General features: G+C 42.0%; 1 protein-coding gene across 1 annotated transcript in view; it reads left to right on the plus strand.

The window, feature by feature from the left end:
* The window catches only part of LOC122789622 (serine/threonine-protein phosphatase 2A 56 kDa regulatory subunit delta isoform-like), a 1,584,804-nt gene that overhangs the window by 360,340 nt on the left and 1,198,673 nt on the right, over positions 1-25,791 (plus strand). Inside the window, exons 5-6 of the mRNA XM_044057373.1 lie at positions 1,877-2,308; positions 2,393-2,718. Coding sequence (XP_043913308.1) covers positions 1,877-2,308; positions 2,393-2,718 — 758 coding nt within the window. The remainder of the gene's footprint in view (positions 1-1,876; positions 2,309-2,392; positions 2,719-25,791) is intronic.

A 25,791-nucleotide genomic window follows, 5' to 3' on the forward strand; every position in this document is an offset into this window, starting at 1 on the left:
ATCCCAGGATGCAAAGAACTCCCTTAGCAGCCTCCGTAAGAAGCTGAGAACCCTCATAAAATCCTCCAAAGCTAGTTACGAAAATGAAATTGCCAAAGATAACCACAAGGCATTCTATAGTTATATCAAGAATCTAAATGGCAATGCTCAGATCTGCTCTCAGCTACAACAGAATGGCATTAAATATACTGATCCCAAGGATATTGCCAATATCCTGGCAGATCAATTCAGTGCCAACTTAACCCCCCCCTCTCACCCCCTAAGTGGTCCATCTCAATACTGGAAGATTGCCAAATTCCGGTAATGGCCACACAGGTAAAAAACGCACTCTCCAGAGCAAAGAATACAGCATCCATGGGACCAGATGACATCCCGGGCTGTGTACTACATGAACTACAAAATGAACTGGCACCTCACCTAAGTGTCATGTTTAATCATACCCTCACCTCCGGCTTCATGCCCACTGAGTGGCGCACAGCTACAGTTATCCTACTCCACAAGGGGGGGAATCCACCTTGGATCCCGGGAACTACCGCCCCATCAGTCTGACGAGCCTGATCTGCAAGGCCATAGAACATATTATCATGGAACTTCTAAACAAAGACATTGACAACCTTAAAACACTGGACCCCACGCAGTTTGGGTTCCTGAAGGGCCGATCTTGTCTCCTGAACCTTATTGACTTCTTCGAATCATTCTGCAGAGCCGTGGACGAGGGTAAGGCAGTCCACACAGCCTGTCTGGACCTCACCAAGGCCTTTGACACCATCCCCCACTCTGGAATCATAGATAAACTTACTAAGCTGGGCATTAATCACTGCGTCACGCAATGGGTTGCCAATTGGCTTACTGACCGAACCCACACTGTAAAAGTAGCTGACTCCAAATCCAGCTCTAGACAAGTGGAGTACCTCAGGGTTCAGTACTGGGACCTCTCTTGTTTGGCATCTACTTCCCTGAAGTACAGGCCAACACTAAGGCACTCTGGCTAACAAAGTTCGCAGATGACTGCAAACTGGGAGCCATTATTGAATCCTCAAATGATGTGGATACTCTAAAAAAGGGCCTTACAGAAACAGATGCTTGGTGCCAGAGCCATGGGCTCAAGCTCAATGCCAATAAATGTATAGTTATCCCCTTTGGGAAAAAACATGTACCCGTGAATTGTCACATAGGGTGGCAGAACACTAAACACCAAAAGTGTGATAAGAGACTTAGGGACACAGGTGGACAGTGGTCTCACCTTCAATAACCACATCGCCACAACAGTCAGGAAATCCTTCCATGTGGCACACCTCATCACTAAGGGATTTTCATCCAGAAAAAAGGAGGTCATTGTCCCACTGTACTCATCCCTCATTAGACCCATTATAGAATACAACACCCCATTTGGTATGTACCTCTCAAGACATCTGCAACAACTGGAAAGGCCGCAGAAATACCTCACTAAAAGAATCACAGGCCTAAAGCAGATGCCATATGCTGACAGCCTTAAAAAACTCCAGCTATACCCTGTCGCATATCGTCTACTCCGAGGCAATCTCTGCTTAACATACAAGGCCATGTCAAACCCAGAGTTGTTGGACATGCTACACTTAAAGAAATCCCAATCCCTCAGAGCCACACGCTCCAGGGATCTAAATCTTGTCATCACTATAAACAAAACATGCTGGAGGGATAGGTTCCTGACCCAGAGACTCCTCAGACTCTGGAATAGACTGCCCATACATGTCAAGCAGAGCGCCTCTTTGGCTCTTTTCAAAAGGTCGCAGCATTGTTGTTTAATATGGACGTTAATGAGGTTACAGGTGTTCCAACAATAGGGACTACCTGTACTAATGAGTCTAATGTAAATTCTTATAGTGATGAATTATAGGGTGATAACACTGATTTATTTGAGTTTGTGGCTGATGGTGGACAGGCTGAGTCAAGTGTGGATCTCAGTATTTATTTAACACCTGATATTACACCCGAAAATAATGGTGAATTTATTTTTTCTGCTTGTGAATTAATGGAAGCTCCTATTAGCAGTGTTGATGGGGTCACTGGTGGGGATATTGAACAGTTAATCCAGATTGCTGATGAACAACTAAAAATGGGAATTATTAGTAATCCTGTGGTAGTTTGTAATAGCCATGGTGATTATAAAGTATACAATTTTTCCAGTAAAGTCATTGATACTGGACATGTAGAATTGTTATCAAAGGGATCTACTTTTGTTCCCCTTGTTAGGGGTAACTTAAGTGATATTCTTATCGACTTAAAATTATTAACAAGGAAGATGAATTTGAAGTTGATGTTTCATGATGTAATTGGATGAAGAGGGGAGGTTTTAAGAAAGCCCAGTAAGTTTATGCCCATTTCTAACAATACAGTCGGTTTGTTTGAGAAGATTTGTGAACTTGATATCAGGGAGTACATTAACAAGAGTAAGACTGCTTGTGGGTTTGAGGCATTTAATAATGCAAACAATTTAAGCAAGGAGGAACTAGGCCTATTAAATGAATTGATCAGGGATAGGTCTATTAGATTCATGAAACCCGACAAGGGCAGTGGCGTAGTTGTCATGGATATAAATGATTACATCAATCATATGTTAATTATGTTGAGTGGGGATACATATGATGAAAGTAGCTTAAACCAAGTTAATATTGCCTATTCTAAAGTGGATCTCTTAGTTGAGGACTTGCTGATGCAAGGACAAATTGATGAATCAAAGTATTTTTTATTAATAATGAGTATCCTGTGGTGAGTAGCATCTTTGGGATCCCTAAGATACATAAGGGGCTAGAGGATGTTAAGTTTAGGCCTATTGTAGATGGTAAACGCAGTAACACTTGCTTTATAAGTAAATTTTTGGATTACCATTTGCAAAAAGGGATCAAATTATTTGACTACATCACCAAGGATTCTTGGCAATTTCTGGATAAGCTTAGGACTGTGGAAATCAATGACAACACTATAATGGTTACTAAAGACGTTGTTAATCTTTTTTCTGTTATACCTAATAATATAGGTTTAGAATGGTTAGAGTGGCAACTTCTAAAAACAGGACTGTATGATCAGGATCGAATAAATGTGTTCATTACCTTGATGGAAACAGTTTTAAACAATAATTACATTTTCTTTGAGGGACATTACTTCAAGCAAGTTACAGGTGTAGCTATGGGGGCGGCTTGTGCCCCCATTTATGCCAATTATATCATGTCTTATTGGGAGCAGGAATATGTTTTTGAAAGTAGGTTTATGTCTAACATTCGGCACTATACCCGTTTTTTAGATGATTTGTTTATAGTTTGGGAAGGTAGTGTCGAAGAAGTAAATCATTTTGTAGAGTACATTAACCAGACAGTGTATTTTTTGAAATTCACCTATGTTTTCAATAAGCAGGAGATTGTATATTTGGACGTAAATTTAAAAATTGATCCCATTATGCATACTTTGACATCTACTATTCATAGGAAGGGCTACCTTTTCTAATTCATACCTTAGTTATTCTAGCTGGCACCCTGACCATCAGAAAAAAGCAGTCGTTAAAGGTCAGATGGTCAGGGCTGCCAGAATGGTTAGTGATGATTTGGATTTCCTAAAGGAAGTAGATTTTATTGTTAGTATGTTTATTAAAAGAAGTTATCCGGAAGGATTGTGTCAAGCTATAACAGAGGAGGTGAAGCGGAAGAGAATTGATGGTACATACTGGCCTTTATTGAAGAGGAGAATGAGTAATAACCACACAATTATGGGTGTTGAGGTTAATAATGAAACAACTAATATTGGAATGGAAGCAATCAACTAATAGGGGCCAATGTGAATAAAGGAGGCCCAGAAGGTTGACCTTTATTTTATTACAACTTATTCCTTTGATGCGTTAAATATTAGGGACGTAGTCTACAATAATTGGAAGTTACTTAGACTTGATAGTCTGGTTTGGGAAAAGCTTAGTTGTCGTCCTAAATGTGTTTTTAGAAAGGCCAAATCATTTAAGCAATTATTACAGAAGGGTGACAATCCTTTCAATCCAACGGGTAGACCTATTGGGAATTTTAAATGTGGTAGATGTAGTGTGTGCCATCTGGTGTTGTCCACGGATTCTAAGCTATATGTGGCTGGTGTGTCTATTAGGCTCCATGGTCATTTTGATTGTTACACTAACAATGTGGTGTATATGGCTCAATGTGGTCAATGCCCGGCGTTTTACGTTGGGAAAACCAGTAGAGCCTTTAGAGTTAGAATTATTGAACATATGTCAGATATTAGGCATAAGAAAAAAATGAATGCCTTGTATAGACATATTGAGTTGCATAGTGGGCATGAATTTAAGTTTTGTGTGATACAAAAAATTGTCAAGGATGCACAGGGTAATGTTTTAGATTTTCATCTTGACATCAGTGAAATGAAATGGCAGCTTAGATTAAATGCCACGGTGTTTCCTGGCATCAATGATCACATTAGTATTGCCCCTGTTTTAAAATTAAAACATATTTTAGGGTGATGTGATTATTAATTTATTGTTATTTAATATAATATTCTTATATGGTTTGGATATTTAATATTCACATCTATTTTCATGTTTTTAACCTTGGATATTTTTTGATTGAGTGTGTTCAGTTCACTTTAAGTATAATGGATGTTAATTAGTTAGTTGAGTAATGATGTCATGATTTGTCTTTTATAAAACTTGGATGGATTGAATTGTTTGATATTATTCTGAAAAAGTCTGAATAAAGACGAAACCTAGGTAAATTCATTGTGGTGGTTGATGGAGTCTTGCAGATTCGAGTGCTGGTCAATTGTTCCTGTGTCTTTTCAAAAGGAACCTTGATGATTGGATGGGAGAAAGGAAATCCACCCCAGGGATCACGTCAGTTGCCCTGCTAGACAGGGGTCCAGGGAAGTAAATAGTGTGGGTAAGACATAGCCAGGGAATTGTTATGGCTAGGCTTGTATAGGCCCTAGGGCCGATAGCCTAGTACCAACCTGTAAAGTATTTTATATGCTTTACTAATTATTCCTTGTTTAACCACAGCTTTTATTCTAGATTCTATTAAAAACTCTACCAGTTCTAGACTTTCATTTAGGAACCCCCTATTTCTTTCCATTTGCTTATACTCTAATATCAATCCTTGATAAGGGAAGACAATCTCTAACCTTCAGTCCAAATATATTTTTGGCCTTTTCCCATTCTGTTACCTTTCTAGTTATTTGCTCCCAATACTTTGGTTCCTTTGCCAGTTTTCTCCAATAAATTTCAGCCTCCTCTTGCCTATTATCTGTATCCCTGACCACAGTCAACCCTATCGGCAAAATCTCTTTTCTCTATTCTCTTGCTGGTTTGGTTCTTAAAATACTTCCTGCTATTTTAAGAATATAATACTCAGTATGATTTTGGTTGTTCTTCTTAAGGGTCTGTTTCCAAAATCCCAATCTCTCCTTATTTCTTGAGCTTCCTCCCTGCGTCAGCATCATCGCTTTCCACTTTGAATTATAGTTTTCTGCCTGATTCTGATGCACATGTTGGTATTTTAAAGGTTCTTTTCAGTAAAGGTTCATCATTTCTCTAGCCACAGTGTTTGCTTTAGGTATGTATTCTTTTTGGGGTTTTTTTTTTTTTGTTCGAGCATGCCCACCTGGTAGAGAGAGATCCAACATTATCATCTTCCTTAAGGCATTATCTTGGTTTTTATTTCATTCTGATTTGCTGATTCAAACATTGTCCTCAACCCAGGAGCATGTTACCTTCCATATTTGAGCCATGATCATTTTCTGAGGTCTTTGGTATCCTTTTTAGTAAGTATCTCTCCTTATAATTGTTTTTTTGAGACATTGGTTCTGCGCTGCAGTTTTGACTCTGCAGAGCCTGAAATGATGTACCCTTGCAGCTGTACCTCCACACCTTACAAATGCTGTAACTGTATCCTGGCCATTGATGACTATGGGTCCTTTCTGCTCCTATTATTTAACCTTTTTGTAGTAGTGCTTGTCTTCTATTTTAGAATTATCATCTGTGGTACAGAGTTGTTGCTATATTGCTGTCTGAATTTTGTGTTTTCACATTCAGCATCAGCAAATGCTCTCTTTGGTGCATATAGTGCTGAAATGTGTTCTCCAGATGCCGTGCTCCTTGTGGTCCCTTTTTGAGCAGGCAACAAGTCGATCAAGAGAGGGATCTGGTTTCTGACGAATCGCAAACTAATATGGACTGTAGTCCTAGACCTTCTGTTTAGTTTTTTATCAAATCAGTCTAATGCAGTTTCCCTGTCACATCCACTACTAGATTTACTTTTCAGTTGTTTCTTTTAATGTCCGATAGTATCTTGCTAAGAGCCCTTTGCTTCACAGACATTTTGTTGTCATAGTTTCAGTACTGAAGTTCTCTTGTTGTATCTTGGATTACGTTATTAAATTATCCGTGTTTATTAGTAACTTTTGAGGTGGACCATGCTTGCTAATCGAGCAGTTCATATGAGTTTCTCATGTTCTCTCTATTTAAAATGTTTCTAGCAGATTTTTGGTCACTCCCTCTGAGGTATGAGAGACTCTGGATATGCCTACTCTTTTTAATTGAAGAGAGTCAAACTTGGGTGTTCCTTTTTTTTTTTTTTTGCAAATTTGCAATAAAGTTTCCCCTGGTTAAAATGGCTTTTTCTTTTGTCAGTGATATAGAGCACATATTCAGCACAGGTAGGCCAAGAAAATTGCTGAAGAGTATGTGATATGCTGTCAAATTAGCCTTGTGCTGTCACCACCCTCCATTTCAGATGTACCCGTCTCCCCTTTCAAAATGAAGAGAAGCCTCTCCATAAATTCCCCTGGTTCTGCATTAGATGAGGAAGATCTGGTCTACTACTGCAAAAAATCCTTACCTGCTGAGCTGTTACATTTAGATAATCATTTGTGTAGGTTACTTTCTGTATTGCTTGTAGGGAGACTTTCAGCTTCATGGCGGAACCTTTTAAACAGGACTCTTAGGAGCACTCAGAGTTTTTTGGATCTACTGGGCATAGAAGAAATGAAGCTTTTTATAGTTCTTTTTTCCAGGCCTGTGAGAATTCTTCTGATTTGTCATCCCTGTGGTGTGATTCCCTCCCACCAACTCCTTGAAGAAAAGAAAAAATGGTTTCTACATGATTCAGGAAACTTCCAAATTCTTGTAAAACAAATGCACGGTAGACCTAACCATCAAATATTAGAAGCATATTGTGGGTCTGAGCTGGTACCAGAACACTTTGTGCTCCCATGTTTTAAGGATATCAGACTTGTAATTATTTTAAGAGGAAAGTTTACACTTATTTCATCTTGTCAGCTTTGGGCTGTCTGTTGCAAAATGCATATAATGAATTATGCCAACAAATAATTTAAGCAAATTGAGGACAAGACATTGGATGTTGAAAGAAAGGGAGTGCAGATTGACTTAAACTGCCTTTAAAGTGGGTAAGCATACCGTTAAATGCAGTTGTATCATTGTGGTAACTTGTAGCAGAGGAGTAGCAGCTATCGATACTGTAATTAGAAGGAATTATTGGTGCTAAAATATGTCAGCCTATTCCAAGGGATGTAAAGGTGCAGCTGCTGAATGCCTTTCTGGATACCAGCTTTCTTTTAGGTCATTTTTGCTGTAGATGAAAAAAAAACTGTAAAAAAAAAAAATGTGGACGAAACTGTAGAGTCTGGAGCAGTTCTGTTTATGACCTATCAGAAGTAGATACTAAGCGACAGGCCAGGAAAACAGGGAGGTATGTTCTCTCTCTCCCCTCAAGAAGGCAATGTCTGCTATTAACTATGCTCATAATTGTTTTCCTCTTTAATTCTCAAATTCCTCTTCTCTTTTCCATGTTGTGGATAGTAGGCTATTGCACTTCAGCCAAAACTAATTCAACCTGAATAACAACTAGTGATAATGGAAGTTGAATCAGTAGGCTCAAATTGGAGTTCAGGGCTCACTGTTTCTTCATGGTAATGCTGACTATCCCTCACTGTCATCCGCAGATGCCATTGTTGTGCTGGACCAGGTTGTCTTGTGTGTGAGGCTGTATACCGGGTCACCCTGGAGGGGCAAGGATTTTTTTTCCCTCTCTTGTACCATAGAATGACAGTGTGTGGAGACTTGTTATGGACTTCTCATTACAAATCAGGGTTTTAAAGGTGACCAAGTTCAGATTGCTGACCCTTCACTCTTTGTTGCCTCTTCTGATCCTGGGGGTTCTTGTGGTACTTCCAGGTTCAAGGTAGGGCATGACCAGTGCCAGTTTGCTTCTTTGCCCTTTCAGCTATTCTTAATGATTCTTGAGTGCTGACAAAATGCCTAGCCCCCCAGTGTTTATATATCTGAAGGCACAGAGTAGTATGCATTTACCCTTACCTGAATGACCATCTGATCAAGCTTCTTCAGCAGCAGGCATTCAGATATTATTGAGACTGACCATGCACTGTTTAACCTACCTAGTCTTCCTGTTAAACTTCCCAAAATACAACCTGGTCCCTGAGAGAGCAGATTTCTCTAGACCTCTGTTGGACATGGACAAGGGACAGCTTTGTCTTCTCAAAGACTGAACAGTCAGCTTGAAAGCTTATTTTACAGTTACTAGTCAAATATCTGTCATCTGGCTGGGTACTCCTTAAGATACAGATCTTTAGTCCTGGTATTTTATACCCAGACTACACAGTGAAACAAATGGTCTTTTAAGAACCTTTAGTAGAACCACAACCACCCTCTGAACTGGGTAGTTCATTTTATCTCATCCATCAGGAATGATTTCTTTGAGTCCAGCAAGTGAAGTGCAATCTGGGCTTGCCTGTGATGGTCTCACAGGGGACACAGATGAGTATCAGTAATTCTTCAGACGGGATGTGCTTCACAGAGCTGCTGGTCTGAGGAACATGGAACAAGTCCATTACTACTTAGTCATATTAGCTAGAAGGAAAAGATAAGTCTGAGGTTTGCCCTAAGGGTATTCATATTAGCCTTGACTTTAGCACACTCTTTGCAAACGGTATCAAATGTAAAATGTAAGTAGCAGGTATTCACTTATACTTGCTATGTACATATAAATATTGTGTGTGATCTGGATGTTCTTCATCTCACATTGCTGCAGTCCTTACATATGGGGTAGTCCGCTGTCCTCGGTCGGCCCGAATACCAAAGAATTAGGCTGACGTCGGTCATGGGCGCTCAGATCTGACATCAGAGCGTCAGGGTATAAAAGCGCATGACCGACATCATATCCTCAGTCTTTTTTGCCGCATGGTCCGATGCAGAAGCAGCGTTGCAAGTGCCGTTCGGCGTTCTGAAATTTTCGTATTCTGAGTTTCAGACCGAAACCAAGTTGGGCTAAGTACCCCGTTGGGGAATATTTTTGTTTTTTCTTGCCTCAGTTAATTCCGGATGTCAGAAAAAGTGAATAATTGTATTTCTTGTGGGAAACAGATACCGCATAGGGATTATCACTCTCTTTGCATTCCTTGTTTGGGACCGGACCACGACGTAGTCGGGTGTCGGTTTTGTGCTAGGTTTAATAAGCACACTATAAAAAGAAGGTTAGATTGTGCTAGGTTAGTCTTTGGTAAGCGGTGTAATTATAATATGCCGCCGGATCCTCCGACGCCCGCTTCCACGAAGAAGCGCAAAGACAAATCCTTGAAACCTAGACAGGTTGATTCGTCCGTTTCGGAAGCCGGTCCTGCAGAAGCTGCAGTGGAGCAGGTGGATCCGGCTGAAGTTTCTGTTGAGTCTCAGGGGGAATCTTTGATATTGCAGGATGTGGCCTCACAGGAGTCAGGTCAAGCTGAAGGGGCCTCTCAGGTTACTGTTCTCCCTTCTATGCCTAAGTTGGTTAGGCCTTCTGCTACTATTTCTAAGGCTTCTTCTAAGGGCAGGTCTGTTTTGCCTTCCTCTGGTGTCCCTCCAGGTACTTCAGGGTCTGTGCCTAAAAAGCACATGCTTAAAATGGCAGAAGATTTGATTACTTTAATTAGAGGTTCTATGCCCCCTCCTGATAAGTGGCCCAGGGTGGAGCCAGAGTTGGAAAGTTTGGATCAGGCCTCAGACGACTCAGACTCTTCTGCTGAAGATATTCAAGTTTTTCCCCCTTATTCGGATTCTGATACAGAGGATTCCACTCCTTCTGCTTCTCCTCCAGAGGATTTTTCGTTTTCAGAAACTCTGCATTCCATGAGGGAGCATTTTAAGTGGGAAGGACAGGATTTCTCTGATTCACGAAAGAGGCTTAGGGAATTCTTGTTTTTACCACAGCATAGACCCTTGGCTATACCTCCTGTTTTGGATGTTGTTCAAGATGTTTTCTCGGAGGCTTCCCTTAATCCAGATTCTTTGCCTCCTGCGCCAGTTAAACCGGACAGGTATTACAGGGTGCCTGAGGCTCATAAATATTTGTATAAGAGTCCTAGGGCGACCCAGAGACTATTAGTCAGGGGCCTAAGGGTGTTAGAGCTTCTGTTGTAAAGAACCCGGTTCCTCTAGATAAGGAAGCTAGAGCTTTGGATAGATGGGGTAAGAAGGTGTATACCTCTTCTACTTTAGCAATGAGGGCTTTAAATTGCCAGTTTCATATGTTGAAGTATCAGAATTTCCTCCTTTCTCAGCTAAAATCTAAAGTGGATGCTTTGGCAGAGGGCATAGAGTGTAAAGAATTGCAGGATTTAGTACATGTCTCTGAACAGGTGGGTAAGCATTCTTTGCAGTGTGGTTTTGATGCTGTACAGGCCTCTTCTGGGGTGGCTGCCACTGGATCAGTTCTTCGTAGGCACGCCTGGCTTAAGGATCAGAATTTGTCTGAGCATGTTAAAACTAGAATTCTGGATGCCCCTTTACAGTCTGAAGTTTTGCTTGGTCCCCCTGTGGAGTCGGTTTTGAAGAAAATGGAAGACAAGGCTAAGTCTATGCAGACTGTTAAAGATTTTTTGCAGGTGCAACCTCCAAAGTTTAGTAGAAATTGGCCTACTAATAGGTGGACCTACCCTTCTTCTGATTCTCAGTCTAGGGGTAGATCTAGACGTGGCAGGGGCAGAGCTCACAGTACTTTCAGGCCTAGAACTTGGAGTTCACCTGCAGAATCTGCAGGTGAGGGCAGGGGCCAGTCCTTTCGTAAACAGGCCCAATGACCTGCATTTTCAGCTGCCAGATTCTTCTTCCCTGGCAGCTCCTTTGGGAGGAAAATTAGCACTCTTCAAGCAAAACTGGCTTTTAGTCACCCAGGACAAATGGGTATTGGACATTATAAACCGAGGCTACAAGTTCTATTTCCATACATTGCCTCCTTTCAAAGGCATGCCAGACGCTCCTCCTCGGCAAAGGATAGAGGCTCACAAGCAGATTTCTTTACTTCTTCAAATAGGAGCTATACAGCCAGTTCCTCTGTCAGAAGTGGGACTAGGATTTTATTCTCGCCTGTTTCTAGTACCAAAGAAAGGGAACACGTGGAGACCAATTTTGGATTTATCTATCCTCAACACTTATCTGGACATTCCAAAGTTCAAAATGCTGACGTTACAACAGCTTTTACCTCTGTTGGGAAAAGATCACTGGATGATAACTCTGGATCTCAAAGAGGCTTATCTTCATGTTCCTATCAGGCCCAGTTGCAGGAGGTACCTGCGCTTTCTGGCTGGAAATTTACATTATCCGTTCTCTGCATTGCCCTTTGGCTTATCTACTGCGCCCAGTGTGTTCACAAAGGTTCTGGCTCCAGTGATAGCCTTTTTCAGGTTAAAAGGAATACAGATTTATCCTTATTTGGACGATTGCCTGATTATTGCACAACACAAAGACGAACTTCTGCATCATCTACAGTATGTGATGGTAGTGTTAAGATGCCTAGGGTATTCTGTGAACGAAACAAAGTCCAGTCTAGTACCCTCTCAGGACATGTGCTTTCTGGGTGTGAGACTGAATACAGCTTCCCAGATGGCCTTTTTGACCCCGGACAAACAAAGAAGCCTTTCTCTTTATTTCCATCAAATGTCTCTACAGTCCAGGCTGACTTGCAAGGACAGTCCTTCAAGCCTTGGGGTTCATGGCATCTTGTATTCTGGTGCTTCCCAATGCCAAACTGCATATGAGGAAGCTACAATGGTATCTCAAAAATGTATGGACACAACACTGCCAAGATCTAGACACTGTCATTCAGATAATACCTTGCATTCAGAAAGAATTTTTGTGGTGGGCTCAGGAATGTCACCTAAACAAGGGACTCTCTGTGACCCGACCAGAGGCGAGTCAGATTCTAACGACAGATGCCTCGGACAAGGCTTGGGGAGCACACCTCAATGGAAAATGGGTGCAAGACACGTGGCCTGTCAGACTTCAACATTTGCATATCAACTTGAAGGAGATGTTAGCAGTCCAATTTGCATTGATGGCTTTCAAGGATTTACTTCACCCAGGACAGGTGTTGATTCAAACAGACAACACTACTGTCATGCGGTACATCAACAAGCAAGGGGGAACCCATTCTTGCCCTCTTTGCAGGCAAGCGATGATTTTGTGGGAGACTGCTCTCAGTTTACACCTCAATCTTCAGGCAAGGTTTCTACCAGGAGCACAGAACTCCTTAGCGGATGTGTTGAGCAGACAAATTGTGGATCCTCACGAGTGGAAACTGGATCCTCATGTGTTTCAAAAGTTGACAGTGTTATGGGGGACTCCAGACATAGATCTGTTCGCTTCTCCACTAAATTACCAGTTGCCAAAGTTTTGCACAAAAAGGTTTCATCCCACAGCTTGGAAGGTGGATGCTCTATCATTCAGTTGGAACAATCTTCATGTCTATGCCTTTCCACCTCTGCCTCTCATTCCCAAGGTACTCCTGAAGGCCAGAATAGACAAGCCATTCATGATTCTGATAGCGCCGGATTGGCCTCGACAGCACTGGTACCCACTACTGAGGAGTTTGGTATGGGAGCCTCCATGGCCTCTGCCTTTGATTCCGTGATCTTTTGTCTCAGGAGGGCAATCACTTCCTCAATGTCAAGATTCAGTCTCTGCATCTCACAGCCTGGCATATTCTGTTTTAGACCCTGGAGGGTCTCAGCTTCCACAACAAGTTTTGAATGTTATTTTGGAGGCCAGAAGGCCTAGTACAAGGAAAGTTTACGCTGATAAATGGAGGAGATTTTTCTTTGGAGCAAAGCGAAGGACTTTGATGTTTCCAAGCCTGATTTAAGTGTTTCTCTTCAATATCTTACTGAGTTATTGGACAAGGGTTTGTCTTTCTCCTCGATAAAGGTTCATGCTGCAGCCATTTCTGCTCACTATGACTGTGACCCTCCTTTATTTTCCCATCCTTTGTTTAAGCAATTTCTTAGAGGGGCAAAGAACATAAGACCCCCATAGAGCTCCTACTCCTGCTTGGGATCTCAATTTTGTGTTGGAAAAGCTTACTCTACAACCTTTTGAGCCTGCAGCTACTGCCGAGTTAAAGTATTTATCATGGAAGACTGCTTTTTTGTTGGCCATTACCTCTGCAAGAAGGGTTTCTGAATTACAGGCCCTTATGGCAGTGGAACCTTTCCTGATTTTTCATAAGGATAGGGTATCTTTGCATTAATCCTTCCTTTATGCCTAAAGTGGTTTCTAGTGTGGCCTTGAACCAAACTATTCATTTGCCTACTTTTTATGCAAACCCTCAAAATAAAGGGGAGAAGATTTTGCATACTTTGGATATTCACAGGCAGTTACGTTATTATTTGAGCAGAACCAAGGGGTTCAGACAGTCTCAGCAGTTGTTTGTTTCTTTTGCTTTGGGTTCTCAGGGAAAACCTGTTTCAAAACAAACTATTTCTAAATGGATTGGGTTTTGTATTTCTTTCTGTTATTCCCATCATGGTAAGGAGATTCCGGCTGGAATCAGACCTCATTCCACTAGAGCTACTGCCACTTCTACTGCCTTTCTAAGGGGGGTAGCTACAAAAGATATTTTGGAAGCAGCCACTTGGAGTTCAGTACATACTTTTTCCAAGCATTACCACCTTCCTCTTTATTCTAAGTCTAGGGCTGGATTTGCCACTGCAATATTACAGGGCATTTTAGCAGCCCCTAATGCTTTATGATTTTGCCATCCTCCCTTTACCTCTGCTTTGGGATTCTACCCATATGTAAGGACTGCAGCAATGTGAGATGAAGAACATAGTACAGTTTTGTACCTACCATAAATGTAGATGTTCGAAGATCCACATTGCTGCAGTCCAATTTACCCTCCCTCCTTCCCCTCTGTAGTTTGGCATGGTTATATGGTTTGGGTGATGGTTGTTGTTGGGCATGTTTTTGGGAGGTATCCTGTTTTTGGGCTGTGGCCTTTCTTTTTAGGGCCTTCTGACATCTGGGGCAAGAAAAGACTGAGGATATGACGTCGGTCATGCGCTTTTATACCCTGACGCTCTGATGTCAGATCTGAGCGCCCATGACTGACGTCATCCTAATTCTTTGGTATTCGGGCCGACCGAGGACAGCGGACTACCCCATATGTAAGGACTGCAGCAATGTGGATCTTCAAACATCTACATTTATGGTAGGTACAAAACTGTACTTTTTCTTGGATTGTGCATCAGGGTCTCTTACATCCTGTGATCTTGGAACATGTTGATGGGCAGCTAAAACAAGACCTCTTACAGCAGTAACAAATGGAAGCTGGGTACCAAATTTTGTTCTGTTAATGTAGAAGTGAGTTGCCCACTGGATCTCCATTGTATCAGACAAAATATTACCAGATGAAACAATTTTGTTCCAATTGCTCATGCAAAAAAAAAAAAAAAAAATTCCTTGGAAGAAGAGAGTTGGCTGTATGTGTGCCTCTTCGCAGTCTCTTATTCCCACTGTGCTGCAGAAGACTAGGCTAGACATGACCTAAACTCCTTTTGGTGACACCCTGTGGCTAAAGACAGTCATGGCCTTCTCAAGTTGAAGGTCAGGGCAGGATCTATGCATTCACACAATGCACCCTCCTAACTCAGAAGAAATGAGCTCTACTATGAAGAAAAGGCTCTGGCTTTGAAGAACCATGCAGCTTTTCAGGTTGTACCTTAGTACCAGAGATGGGTACCAGTAGTGTAGAGGAAAAATAAATCAGATGGACTCAGAGGTATTTATAGTATTGATGAAATGACAAAAGATGGAAAACGAGAAACTTTAATTTGCCATTCAGATGAACAGAGAAACCTGCAGAAATTAAGGAAGGATTGGCTCAACATGAAGTTTCTCAAGAAGAAAGATTAAAAAAAAAATGAAATTCGAAGACAGATCACATAGAGAAAGTCTCAAGATTTTTTTTCTGTACCAGAGAAAGTGGAAGGCATATGAGGATTAATCTTATAAGGTTACAAATAAGCAATTGGACTGTTGTTGCACAGCAGGATTTAATTGAGAAAGCTAGATTTGGAGTACACACACAATATGCTATCAAAGCAGCTGAGATCTGTATTTGTAAAGATGCAATCATGCCAGAAAAAGAACTGCTCCTGACGAAACTGTGGCAGACTGGAAAAAGGTTTGCAATTTGGGAATACCACTGTGTTTGTGGAAAATGATTATTTGCTGTACATTAGGTAAAAGGAAAGGAAATTAATGAAAAGACCTAGACATTTTGTTGACTTTAAGTGGTGGGAGAACTGTAAACCATAAGCCTTACTTTGTCATTGATATTTTGAAGGGCACTGAATGGACTGACGATGTAAGTAGAAGTTCATCATTTCCACTGTTGCAGCAATCCCTAGGCTATATGGGTCATTTCCTGTATGTGAAACACTGACTGGCCAACTTCAAAAAGCTCTCCCCCTTCACTCTGCTGATTTGTGATTTCCTGCTTTGGAATTAACCAGTCCGAGTGAAGCTTTCATCAGTACGTTCTTGGTGTCTGAAGAAGCATTTCTTGTACTTCATAGGAACAGTAATCGGCTAAGAACTTTGTATCCGGCAATAAGTCACTCCTGGGGAGCCTGTCCACTCAAATGATTGCCTTTTTAAGAAACCTAGAACTTAATCTATGTTTTGACTAAGAGGGGACAGAAAAGTTTATGGAGGAATGGGAAGAAATTTGTCTGTGAAATGCTTGTGCTTACTTCATGACCACCTACATGCCATGTTGATTCTGTCAGAATATGTGAGTAGTTGTTTGAACAGTACTGACATGGGAATTCTGTTCTACTTTCCCTTTTTATAAGTTAAGGGACTGGGGAGAGAGTTGTGAATGCAGGGGTGCTGCTTGTGAAAACTCAAATAAAAGGGACCCCATGGAGAGTGTTTGCTTTGCTTGTGAAAACTCACTGACAACTTATCTTCCAACCGACTCGCTCCAGCTACTATTATAGCGTTTGCTGGTGCTTCTACGGTTGCAGCATGGATACTTATTCTGGTCTGTTTGGCTGTGCCCTACAGGAGCTAGAAAGAACCAAAAAAAATCACTTAAGGGTGCCCGCAGGCAGGTGCAAGGGGGGGTGCTCTTGCAAACCCCCCCCCTCCCCCCCGGCATGAGCTGGCCGGGAGATTAATTTTCTTTTAATTACACTGCAGGAGTTGGCTTTTGCTGTTCCTATAGAAGAACATTCTCTTTTGAACCAAACAGTTTCTACCCTTTCTCATGTATCTAAACATTCCTTGATGAGTGTGTGACTGTCTAACTACTGTGCTTAGGTGCACTGCTTACAACTACAGTGCTTTGGTATGTAATGCAACATTTGCTGGTGAGGTAAAGTCTGAAATCTTGGATTCATCTTTTGATAAGGAGGTATTGTTTGGTTCTTCTACTACCCACATTCTCAAACAATGTGATGAAAGAGGGAATTAATGTAGGGAGTTTCCATGTTGATTCATGTACCCCAATATAAATATTGTAGGCCTTCCTCTTACATACACCAAAAAAAAATCATTTTTTCTAGCAAACAAAATGCTAAAAGCAGATTGTCAGAGGGTAATGATGACAGAAATTGGGGTCTTTCCAGAAAAAAGGGAGAGGCCATACTATAGACTGTGCCAGCATTCCTTACCCTGTTCCCTCTCCTCTCGCCAGTATCTGTACATGTCTTTCCCAGTAAGTGACCCTCAACATTCATCTTTGGCAAATGATTATTTCAAACTCCTGGGTGTTAAAAGTGGTGCACGGTGGTTACAGTATGGCAGCTGATACAAAAATCTCCTTTCAGCAGAGTACATCCCCACCCTACAAATCAAACAGAATTTCTTTCCTCAGGTCCTTCAGTCTTTACACCCAGGGAGTCTTGGAAGTGGTTTACTTTAAGTCAAAGGGGCAAAGACTTTTACTCCATAATATTCTGGTACCAAAGAAAGAAGCTTTTGGGAGACCACTACCAAGACTTTCATTTCTAAATCTTTACATGAAAGTTTCAAAGCTCAAAATGTTGCCCTTGCAGAAATAATTAATGCCCATTCCTGATGTTATTTGGTAACTGTAGACCTAAAAGACAGTTTATACCACATTCTCATAGCCATAGCCTTCAGGAAATTAAAATTTCTTTTTTCTGGATGACATTATTAATTTTGTCCATTACCCTTTGGCTTATCTGCAACTTCAAGGTATTCCCAAAATGTCTAGCCCCAGTGATAGTGATTTACAAACTGAATGGCAGTCACATAATTCCATATTTAGACAACTTGCTTATCTTTGCAGAGTATATATCCAGATATCTAGAGTCATTAACATGGGTTATATCACTTTTGAACATTCTGGGCTTCCAGGTAAATATTGCAAAACACTTGTTGACTCAGTCTCACTGGATTGTGTTCCTGGAATGCTTTATGGATCCTTTCCTTCAAAAGGCTTTTTTTAAACACATTTCAGTGTTGATCTTTGTCTTGATGTTTTTGTTCTGAACTTCTCAAGTAATTTTCAGAGTTCTGCAATAGAATTTCTCAGAGCTTTAAGGTTATGGCTTCTGTGATTCTTATGATATTTCTGGCCAGATTACACATGAGAAAGATATTTTTTAAAAAGACACAGACCCACCATTTGCATTCTGTAGAGTACCAAATTCCAGTTTTATAAAAATGGAACTGCATTGGTGGAGAGAGCACATTCTACTGAGCTCAGATCTCCCCTTATCTCCTCAGACCCCAAACCAGTCTGTCATAGATGCATCCGATTGTGATTGGGGAGCAATTTCCAGAGGGGCAAAAGTGCAAGATGTGAGTAATTTTTCAGGCAGACCAAAGCACATCAACTTAGTGGAGATGTTAACTGTGATCCATGCCTAGTAATCTCTCCATTATCTTTGGTCCCCAGGGCCTCTTCAAGTGATTACAGACACAGTCTTGTGGTATATAAACAAGCAGAGAGGTATGAGGTCATAACCACTATCCAGGCTGGCAGTGATAGCTTGGGACTTAGCTCTTCAGCATTCCTTAACCTGCCAAGCATCTTACATTTCATCCGAGCAAAATGTAGTGGCATACAAGCTGTGCAGGACCAGGACAGACCCTCACAAATGGAAGTTGAATAAGAGGGTTTTCCAGGAATTGATCCAGTTATGGGCGAACACCTCAAATTGATCTGTTCATCTCATTTTGAAACAGGCAACTTAAAAAGTATTGTTTCAGGGCTCCTTGCAAGCAAGCCTAGAAAATAGATGCATTTTCATTCTTTTGGAAGGGAATGTTCATTTGTTTCACCCTTTCCACGGATATCCAGGATAATTCTGAAGATTCAAAAGGATACCCCAAAAGTCATTGTGGTTGACCCCCTTTTTGGCCCAGGCAACATTGGGTCTCCCTTCTTATGGAATTGCCTAAGGGCAATTACCACAAGTTTCTCCACAGACTGGATCTACTCACACAAGACAAGAGTTTGATACACCCCAGTATCAATCAACTTAAATTGACTGCAGGTTGAGTCAGTTTCAATAACTTAAGGCACTTATTTCACATGGACATACAGCAGGTACTTAAAGGGGAAAAAGAGCCTACAAAAAGAAATTCCTATGTTGGTAAGTTGGAGCGATTTTCTAGTTGGTGCTTAACCAATAAACCAAGGGCCCATCTGGGGTTTTATACTACTATTGCTCACATATTTGTGTAAGTTACTTTCCTCTGGCCTCCTCTGTTCCTCTGTAAAGGTTCATTTTGGTAAAAGCTCTGTACCCATGAGCTACCACATAGGCGGTAGTCTACTTAACACCGAAAGTGTGATAAGAGACCTTGGGACACAGGTGGATAGTAGTCTCTCCTTTGATAATCACATCACCACAGTAGTCAGGAAATCCTTCTGTGTGGCACACCTCATCACAAAAGGTTTTTCATCCAGGAAAAAAGAGGTAATTGTTCCCCTCTTCTCATCACTCATTAGACCCATTATAGAGTACAACGTCCCTTTTGGTGTGTACCTCACAAGACATCTACAACAACTGGAAAGGCCACATAAATACCTCACAGAGGATTACCGGTCTCAAACAGATGCCCTACGCAGACAGTCTCAAAAAACTCCAGCTTTACTCTGTCGCATATTGCCTACTCAGAAGCGATCTCTGCCTAACATACAAAGCTATGTCAAACCCAGAGCTGTTGGACATACTCCACATAAAGAAATCCCAATCTCTCCGAGCTACATGTTCTAGGGACCTAAACCTTGTCACCACAATAAACAGAACATGCTGGAGGGATAGATTCCTGTCCCAGAAACTTCACATACTCTGGAACAAACTACTTATCTATATCAAACAAAGCTCCTCATTAGTACTCTTCAAGAAAAATCTTGATGATTGGGTGGGAGATAGGAAATTCACCCCGGGGATCACTTCTGTGGCTCTGCTTGACAGGGGTACAGGAAAATTATTTTCTTGGCTGGCAAAAGCCAGGGTACCGTTTGGCTAGGCTTATATAGGCCCTAGCGCCAATAGCCTAGTACCTATCTATGAACCTATATTGTGGGCAGTTTCAATATGTCTGTCCACTTTTTTCTCTGTTTATGATAAAACAGTTTCTGAAAGGAGTTTTATACCTGTGACCTCATTGTAAACCTGTTAATCCCTGGGATCTCAACTGTGTGCTGGAGAAATAGCCTGTGTCACCCTTTGAACTTGCGCATCAAACTGATTGAAGGTTTGTGACTTGAAAAACTGTACTCATCATTGCTCTTGCATCCCGTGAGAAGAACATCTGAATTGCAGGCTGTCATGGCAGGTAAATCCTTTCTGATTTTCCAGAGGGATAAGGTTTCTTAAAGAACAAATCCATCATTCATGCCCAAAGTGGCTTCAGAGTGTATTTATTTCTTTGTTTACCGGGAATGTCTGACTGGGTAATACCTATTTTAAACGGAGGCCCGGGGCCTCCATGTGTTTACAATGCATTATACTTATCTATAGTTACATTTCATCTCCCAATATGCACGTTCTGTTTTTGTGTCTTTTCGTGTAATCAGGTGAGTCCACTTCTTGTTCTCCAGTGAGTGGACTTTGCTGTAAGATTCTTGGTGGTATCAAAATGTGCAGTAGTGTCTGTTTTTGCTCGTTTCATAACTTAATAATGTGGAGTGGTGGAAGTTGGTGTATGCAACAGTGATCGAGCTGATACGGAGTGCGGGCGAGAGAATTTCATTGATTTTTCTTTAGAAGTGGGTTCCTTGCTGCGGTGGCTAGAGTGATGGAATATAGAGGAAGAGACAGGATGTCGCTGGTGTCGGCAGAGAGGAGGACTTGTTGGTTGCTGTGGAATGTTTTGGTCAGTGAGGCCATTCGGGCCTGAAGGTAGAGGTAACTGATAGACTGTGTTCAGAGAGGTTGGAAGGAGGATTGTTGGACTTGAAAGTTGATATCGATGGTCGGGAATGTAGTGGCGGTTGACTGCAGGCAGCGGCAGTTGCAATGATATAAAATAAGAACTATTCAGATAATGTTGATGTCCGGTTGGCTCTTGACTGTTGTGTTGCCATTTTGTTTTTCTGTTACATGTAGTTGTGTTGTGATGTTATGTTATTGTGCACGAGTTTGGAGGAACGTAATTTCTTTCAGGGTACTCTGTATGGATGAATGACAATAAAGTTTGCTTTGCTTTATTTCTATTTACATTTGTACACACAATGTAGTTACATTTATACAGTTTGAAACAAGCCATCAGTGTCACAGTTTTCTACTTAGAACCTAAAAACAGGGAGAATGGTTTCTGTGTACTCTAGACATGCATAGATAGTTCTGATGCTATCTTGACAGAACTAAGCTCTTTAGAGAAGCTGACCAGCTGTTCTTATCAAGGGGCAAAAAAGGACATCCTGTGTCTAAAAAGAGAATTTACAGGTTGTCTTCTTCAGCTATTGTTTTTTTTTGTTATTCCCATCATGGCAAATCCATTGCAGGTGGTATCAAGGCACATTCCACTAGAACCTTATCTTCTTCGAGGGTATATTGGAAAGGTTGGCATCTAGAAGCATTCTAGAGGCAGCTACATGGTCCTCTTTACAAAGCATTATAAACTGGATTCCTTTTCTAGGTCCATGCTTAACTTTGCTAGACCATTCTCCATGAACTCCTGGAACCTTGCCCTTCTTTTTCCTGGGTTGGATAGACCGTAGTAATCAACCTGTATAGCCTAAGGGCTACTGCAGCAGTGGGAATGATTAACATAGTGCAGTTGTGTAAGTTGTACTTGCTCATAATAGCAGATGCTTGAATTACACATTGCCACAGTAGCCGCACCTACACTCCATTCCCCACTATTAAAGTTGTAGTCAGGATATAAAGTAGGGTTGTATTTCTTTCTACTTGATAAGTTTTATTGTTAATATTGCTTAATTGTTTCAGGATTTGTTGGCTCTTCTCTCATTGTATGGGTGAGAACCCTGATTTCCCTTCTTGGGATTAGCCAGAGTGAATGAGTTGGGGGGAGCCAGAACTTTCTGAAGCTGACCAGTTGTTTACTTGGCAGGAAACAACTCTTGTAGCCTAAGGGCTACAGCAGCAGAGAGGAATTTGATCTGCTATTATGAGCAATTGCATTTTGCACAAATGTACTTTTTTGTTTTAATGAATATTTGTGTAAACGTTTGCTGATGTAAATTGCATGCTATGTTATGAGTATAAAATAATTATGTATAACATTTTTGTTAGCTATTTTTTTCCCTGGAGCTGACCATCAGCTGCCCAGGACCTCTCCTTATCCACTGGGTCTCCTGAACCTCCATTTACTCCCCCAGATTATTTCCAACTCATAATCAGTGTTGAATATCCATTAACTGTAATAGTTGGACTGGTTACCGCATGCACGTTCCTCTCTACAGTCTTATGCAAGTCTGAGCTCCTTTCAGGTTGCACTGCTTCCTCCCAGATCTTGATGCCACATTTTCAAGCAACAAATGGATCTTTGCATCTCACACAATTTGTCATAGAAAAAATGTTTTTTGTCAATACTTTGAATAAGTAGCCAGTTTTTCTCATCTTTAATTGTTCATATATCCAGATAGTTTCCATCTACAGTTTACTTGTATTAATAAGTCAGATTTTCTCCATTTCTTTACATCCCCATTCCTTAGCCTGCTTCCCTACTTCGTTATGTGGTATATTCTTTCCTTTCCTTTCTCATGCAAACAATACTAGTGATCTGATGTTGTCCTCTTCATTTCATTAACCTGTGGGTATTGGTTCCAGTCCTCGGAACCAATGCAAACAATACTAGTGATCTGATGTTGTCCTCTTCATTTCATTAACCTGTGGGTATTGGTTCCAGTCCTCGGAACCAGTCGGCCGCATTTTTATAGCTTGAACTTCCTGACGGGAGTTCATCCCTATATCCACAATGCCCCCTCGGATCTCATTTGCTGCACATTGCTTCAGCTGTGAGTTTGTCTGGCTCTTGAGCTTCCTCGTAAAAAGTTATTTTGTGAGTGCCTTTTCTCTTATTTTCTTGCTCTTCCTTTCTCTTCTTTTTAAGTCTTTTATATTCACTGTAGTTACTTCTTTAGTTTAAATTTAATTTGATCTCTTCCCCTTTAATTTGGTTTCTCTGCGGTTAGATCTCTCTCTCTTCTCCTTTTCTTAAAAAAAAAAAAAAAAAAACTTGTTTCCTTCTTTTTCTCTCTTCTCTAGGATGTTTGGGATGAGAAGCCCCAAGGTTTTAAAAAAATGCTCTTCCTGTGGGCCTTCTCATGTTGATGCCCCTTGCCTGATTTGTCAGGCTTTTCACCCCCAGGCTTTGGCAGACAGGATGGGTAAGCTGGTCTTGAAAGGTATGCTGCCTCCTTCCGCCATCCTGGAAGTACCTTCAACTTCAGGGGCTCAACCCCCTTCTAAGAAGTCTAATGGCTCCTGGGAGAGCAGAAAGCGTTCTCCCGTGCATTCATCCCCAGCGCCACCTAAGAAGGCTCCGAAGTTGGACCATACTGTGTTGGCACCTAGCTCGGTTCCAACCTCTTCTCCTCCTCCCCAGTCACCCTCTGTGACTTGCCACCAGCTCCTACTGTGTAGGCTCCCAGGTCGGGTCTGACAGTACTGGTTCTGAGACCATGGTCCTGATCTCTTAAGAGATCCTTTTGACCCCCCCATCATCAGCACCTTCCAGGTCTTCCCAAAGCCTTTTCTACAAGGACATCAGCAGAATGATGAGGCAATTCCTTGAGGCCCAGATTCAGATAGGACTTGTTTCCATTCCGTCCACATCTGGATCTGTCAGAGGTTCACCATTCCCAACCATTGGCTCCTTCTCTGGTCTGCCCCTCGGTTTCGGAGTCTTCGGTGCTGAGGCGTCAGAACTGATAGAGAGATCTCCTCTTCATCTCTGATGGTTTCCCCGACCCGCTTGTCTCCAATGGCTTTGGTGCTGAGTGTGTCGAAGCCATCGCATGGAGGTCTGTTCCAGTGGGATGACTTCGACTCCAAAGCTTTCAGAGCTATTGCTTCCCCTTGTGGCTTCGTCCTTTGATAGCTCTGCTCCAACTCCTGCTTCAGAGCAGGAGACTTGAGCTCATCGTTGGGTGTCTGCTCCGGTGCCTTCGGCTCTAGTGGGACAGCTCTCTGTGGTTGAGAGTGTTCTCTCCCATCCAGGGAGACCCTCTGTGCTCTCTGCCATAGTACCTCCCCCCATCCATACTGGTTTGATGCCCGAGGCCTCCATTCTGCTGCGTGGACAGCCTGTCTCCCAAAGCCTCCTCTTTCTCCCCATGACAGAACCCCAGGCATCTTCCAATACCTCTCTGGAGCATCCTACTGAGGATGTCCCATGAAAGATGCTTTGTAAAAGGAGAGACATTGATTCCCGTATAGAATCCGTTACCACAGGCACAGATTTCAAGGAGGGGGAAGGGTCCTCAAAGTCACCACCCAATGAAGTTTCCTTTGGAGACATTTTAGAAATCCTGTGCCAGAGGGGGTGGTGGTCAGCCCAAAACCATTCCCCAGAGGAATTGGTGTTATGGGAGTCTTTTGGGTCCGGCTCGTCTAATACCTGGGTATCCCCTCCTGGCCGACCCAGTGATCCAACTGGTGTCTCCCAGGGCTTTGAAAGAACTGGTAGAGCCAGTCCCGAAAAGAGTGGACAAGATTCTCAGTGCCCCCACACACAAGTTGTTTTGGGCTGAGGTTATCCTTGTAGATGCTATGGTTGTTGCTGCAGCCACCAAGAAGGAGCTTGCCGAGGAGGACTTCTCTGTCCATCCCCTGAATAGAGAATCCCGGATATTGGACAGACTTGGCAAAATAGTTTATGCCTCTTTCACATTCACCTTGAGGGTGTTAAGCTACTTGTTTCACTTCACGAGGCTGCAAAGGGACTTAGTAAATGAAACTTCTAGCTTGACCCCAGGGTCCATGTCCGCCAAGGATCAGAAAATGACTGGCTACCCTACAGTCACTAGCCAGTGCATCCATGAGGTTGATTTCGCACTCTGCAGAAGGTAACTCAAAGGCTGCTGGTTCGGTCATTGCCATGAAGCATAATTTCTGGATGAGTCTGTGAGATTTTGCGGAGCCTGATGGCTCCACCTGGTTTGGACCAACTGTTTGTGAGACTCTCTACGTAAGTGAGAAGGATGGAAAGACCTTGTCTTCTGGCGGAATATGCTTCACTGCCCCACAAAGGACTTTTTCCAGGAACCAGCATGGGAGTAAGAAAATGTGGTTTCAAAGTTCACAGAGTCCTTTTCAGGACACTCTGGGAGAATAACCAAAATGGAAGACACCACTCATGCGAGTCGTGGGAAACCTCTCAAGACAAGCCCTTCCAGTGATACTGAACAGTTGCTTGACTGGTCTCCACTGGAGGCAGTTGGGGTGGGCGATTCTCTTTGCACCCAGAAACCTGGGAGCCATTACAAGCAGCAAATGTGTGCTAAGGATAACATCTGGAGGTTGTTTCATTCCCTTTCAGGAAATTCCTATGAAAAAAGTTACTTCCCCGATGTTCCACCCAATCAGAGGGAAGACACGACCCACAAAATAGAAAAGCTTTTGCAAAAAAGAGTCATCCAGGAGGTCCACCCTGATCTCATCAGATCTGGCTTTTACTCAGGTTTCTTTTTAGTTCACAAAAATACAGGGGACTTGATGTATTCTGGATCTGATCTCTCTGAACAAATCAATAAAGCACATGAAGTTCAGGATGGTCACAATCCAGTCTCTCCTACCTCTTTTCAAGGCTGATGAATAGATGTGCTCTGTGGATCAGAAGGATGTCTGAAGGATGCATACTACCATATAAAAATGGACAGGTGCTCCAGGCAATTCCTATGTTTCAGGCTGGGAGACTGTCATTGCCAGTTCAGGTCACTCCCCTTTGTCTCACCACAGCCCGCTGGTCTCACCACTGCCTTCTGGGTGTTTACCAAATGCTTAACAGTGGTGGCAGTGCAC

The sequence above is a fragment of the Protopterus annectens genome, chromosome 1.part0 (genome assembly GCF_019279795.1).
Source record: "Protopterus annectens isolate FY-2018-M chromosome 1.part0, PAN1.0, whole genome shotgun sequence".
Classification (NCBI taxonomy): Eukaryota; Metazoa; Chordata; order Ceratodontiformes; family Protopteridae; genus Protopterus; species Protopterus annectens.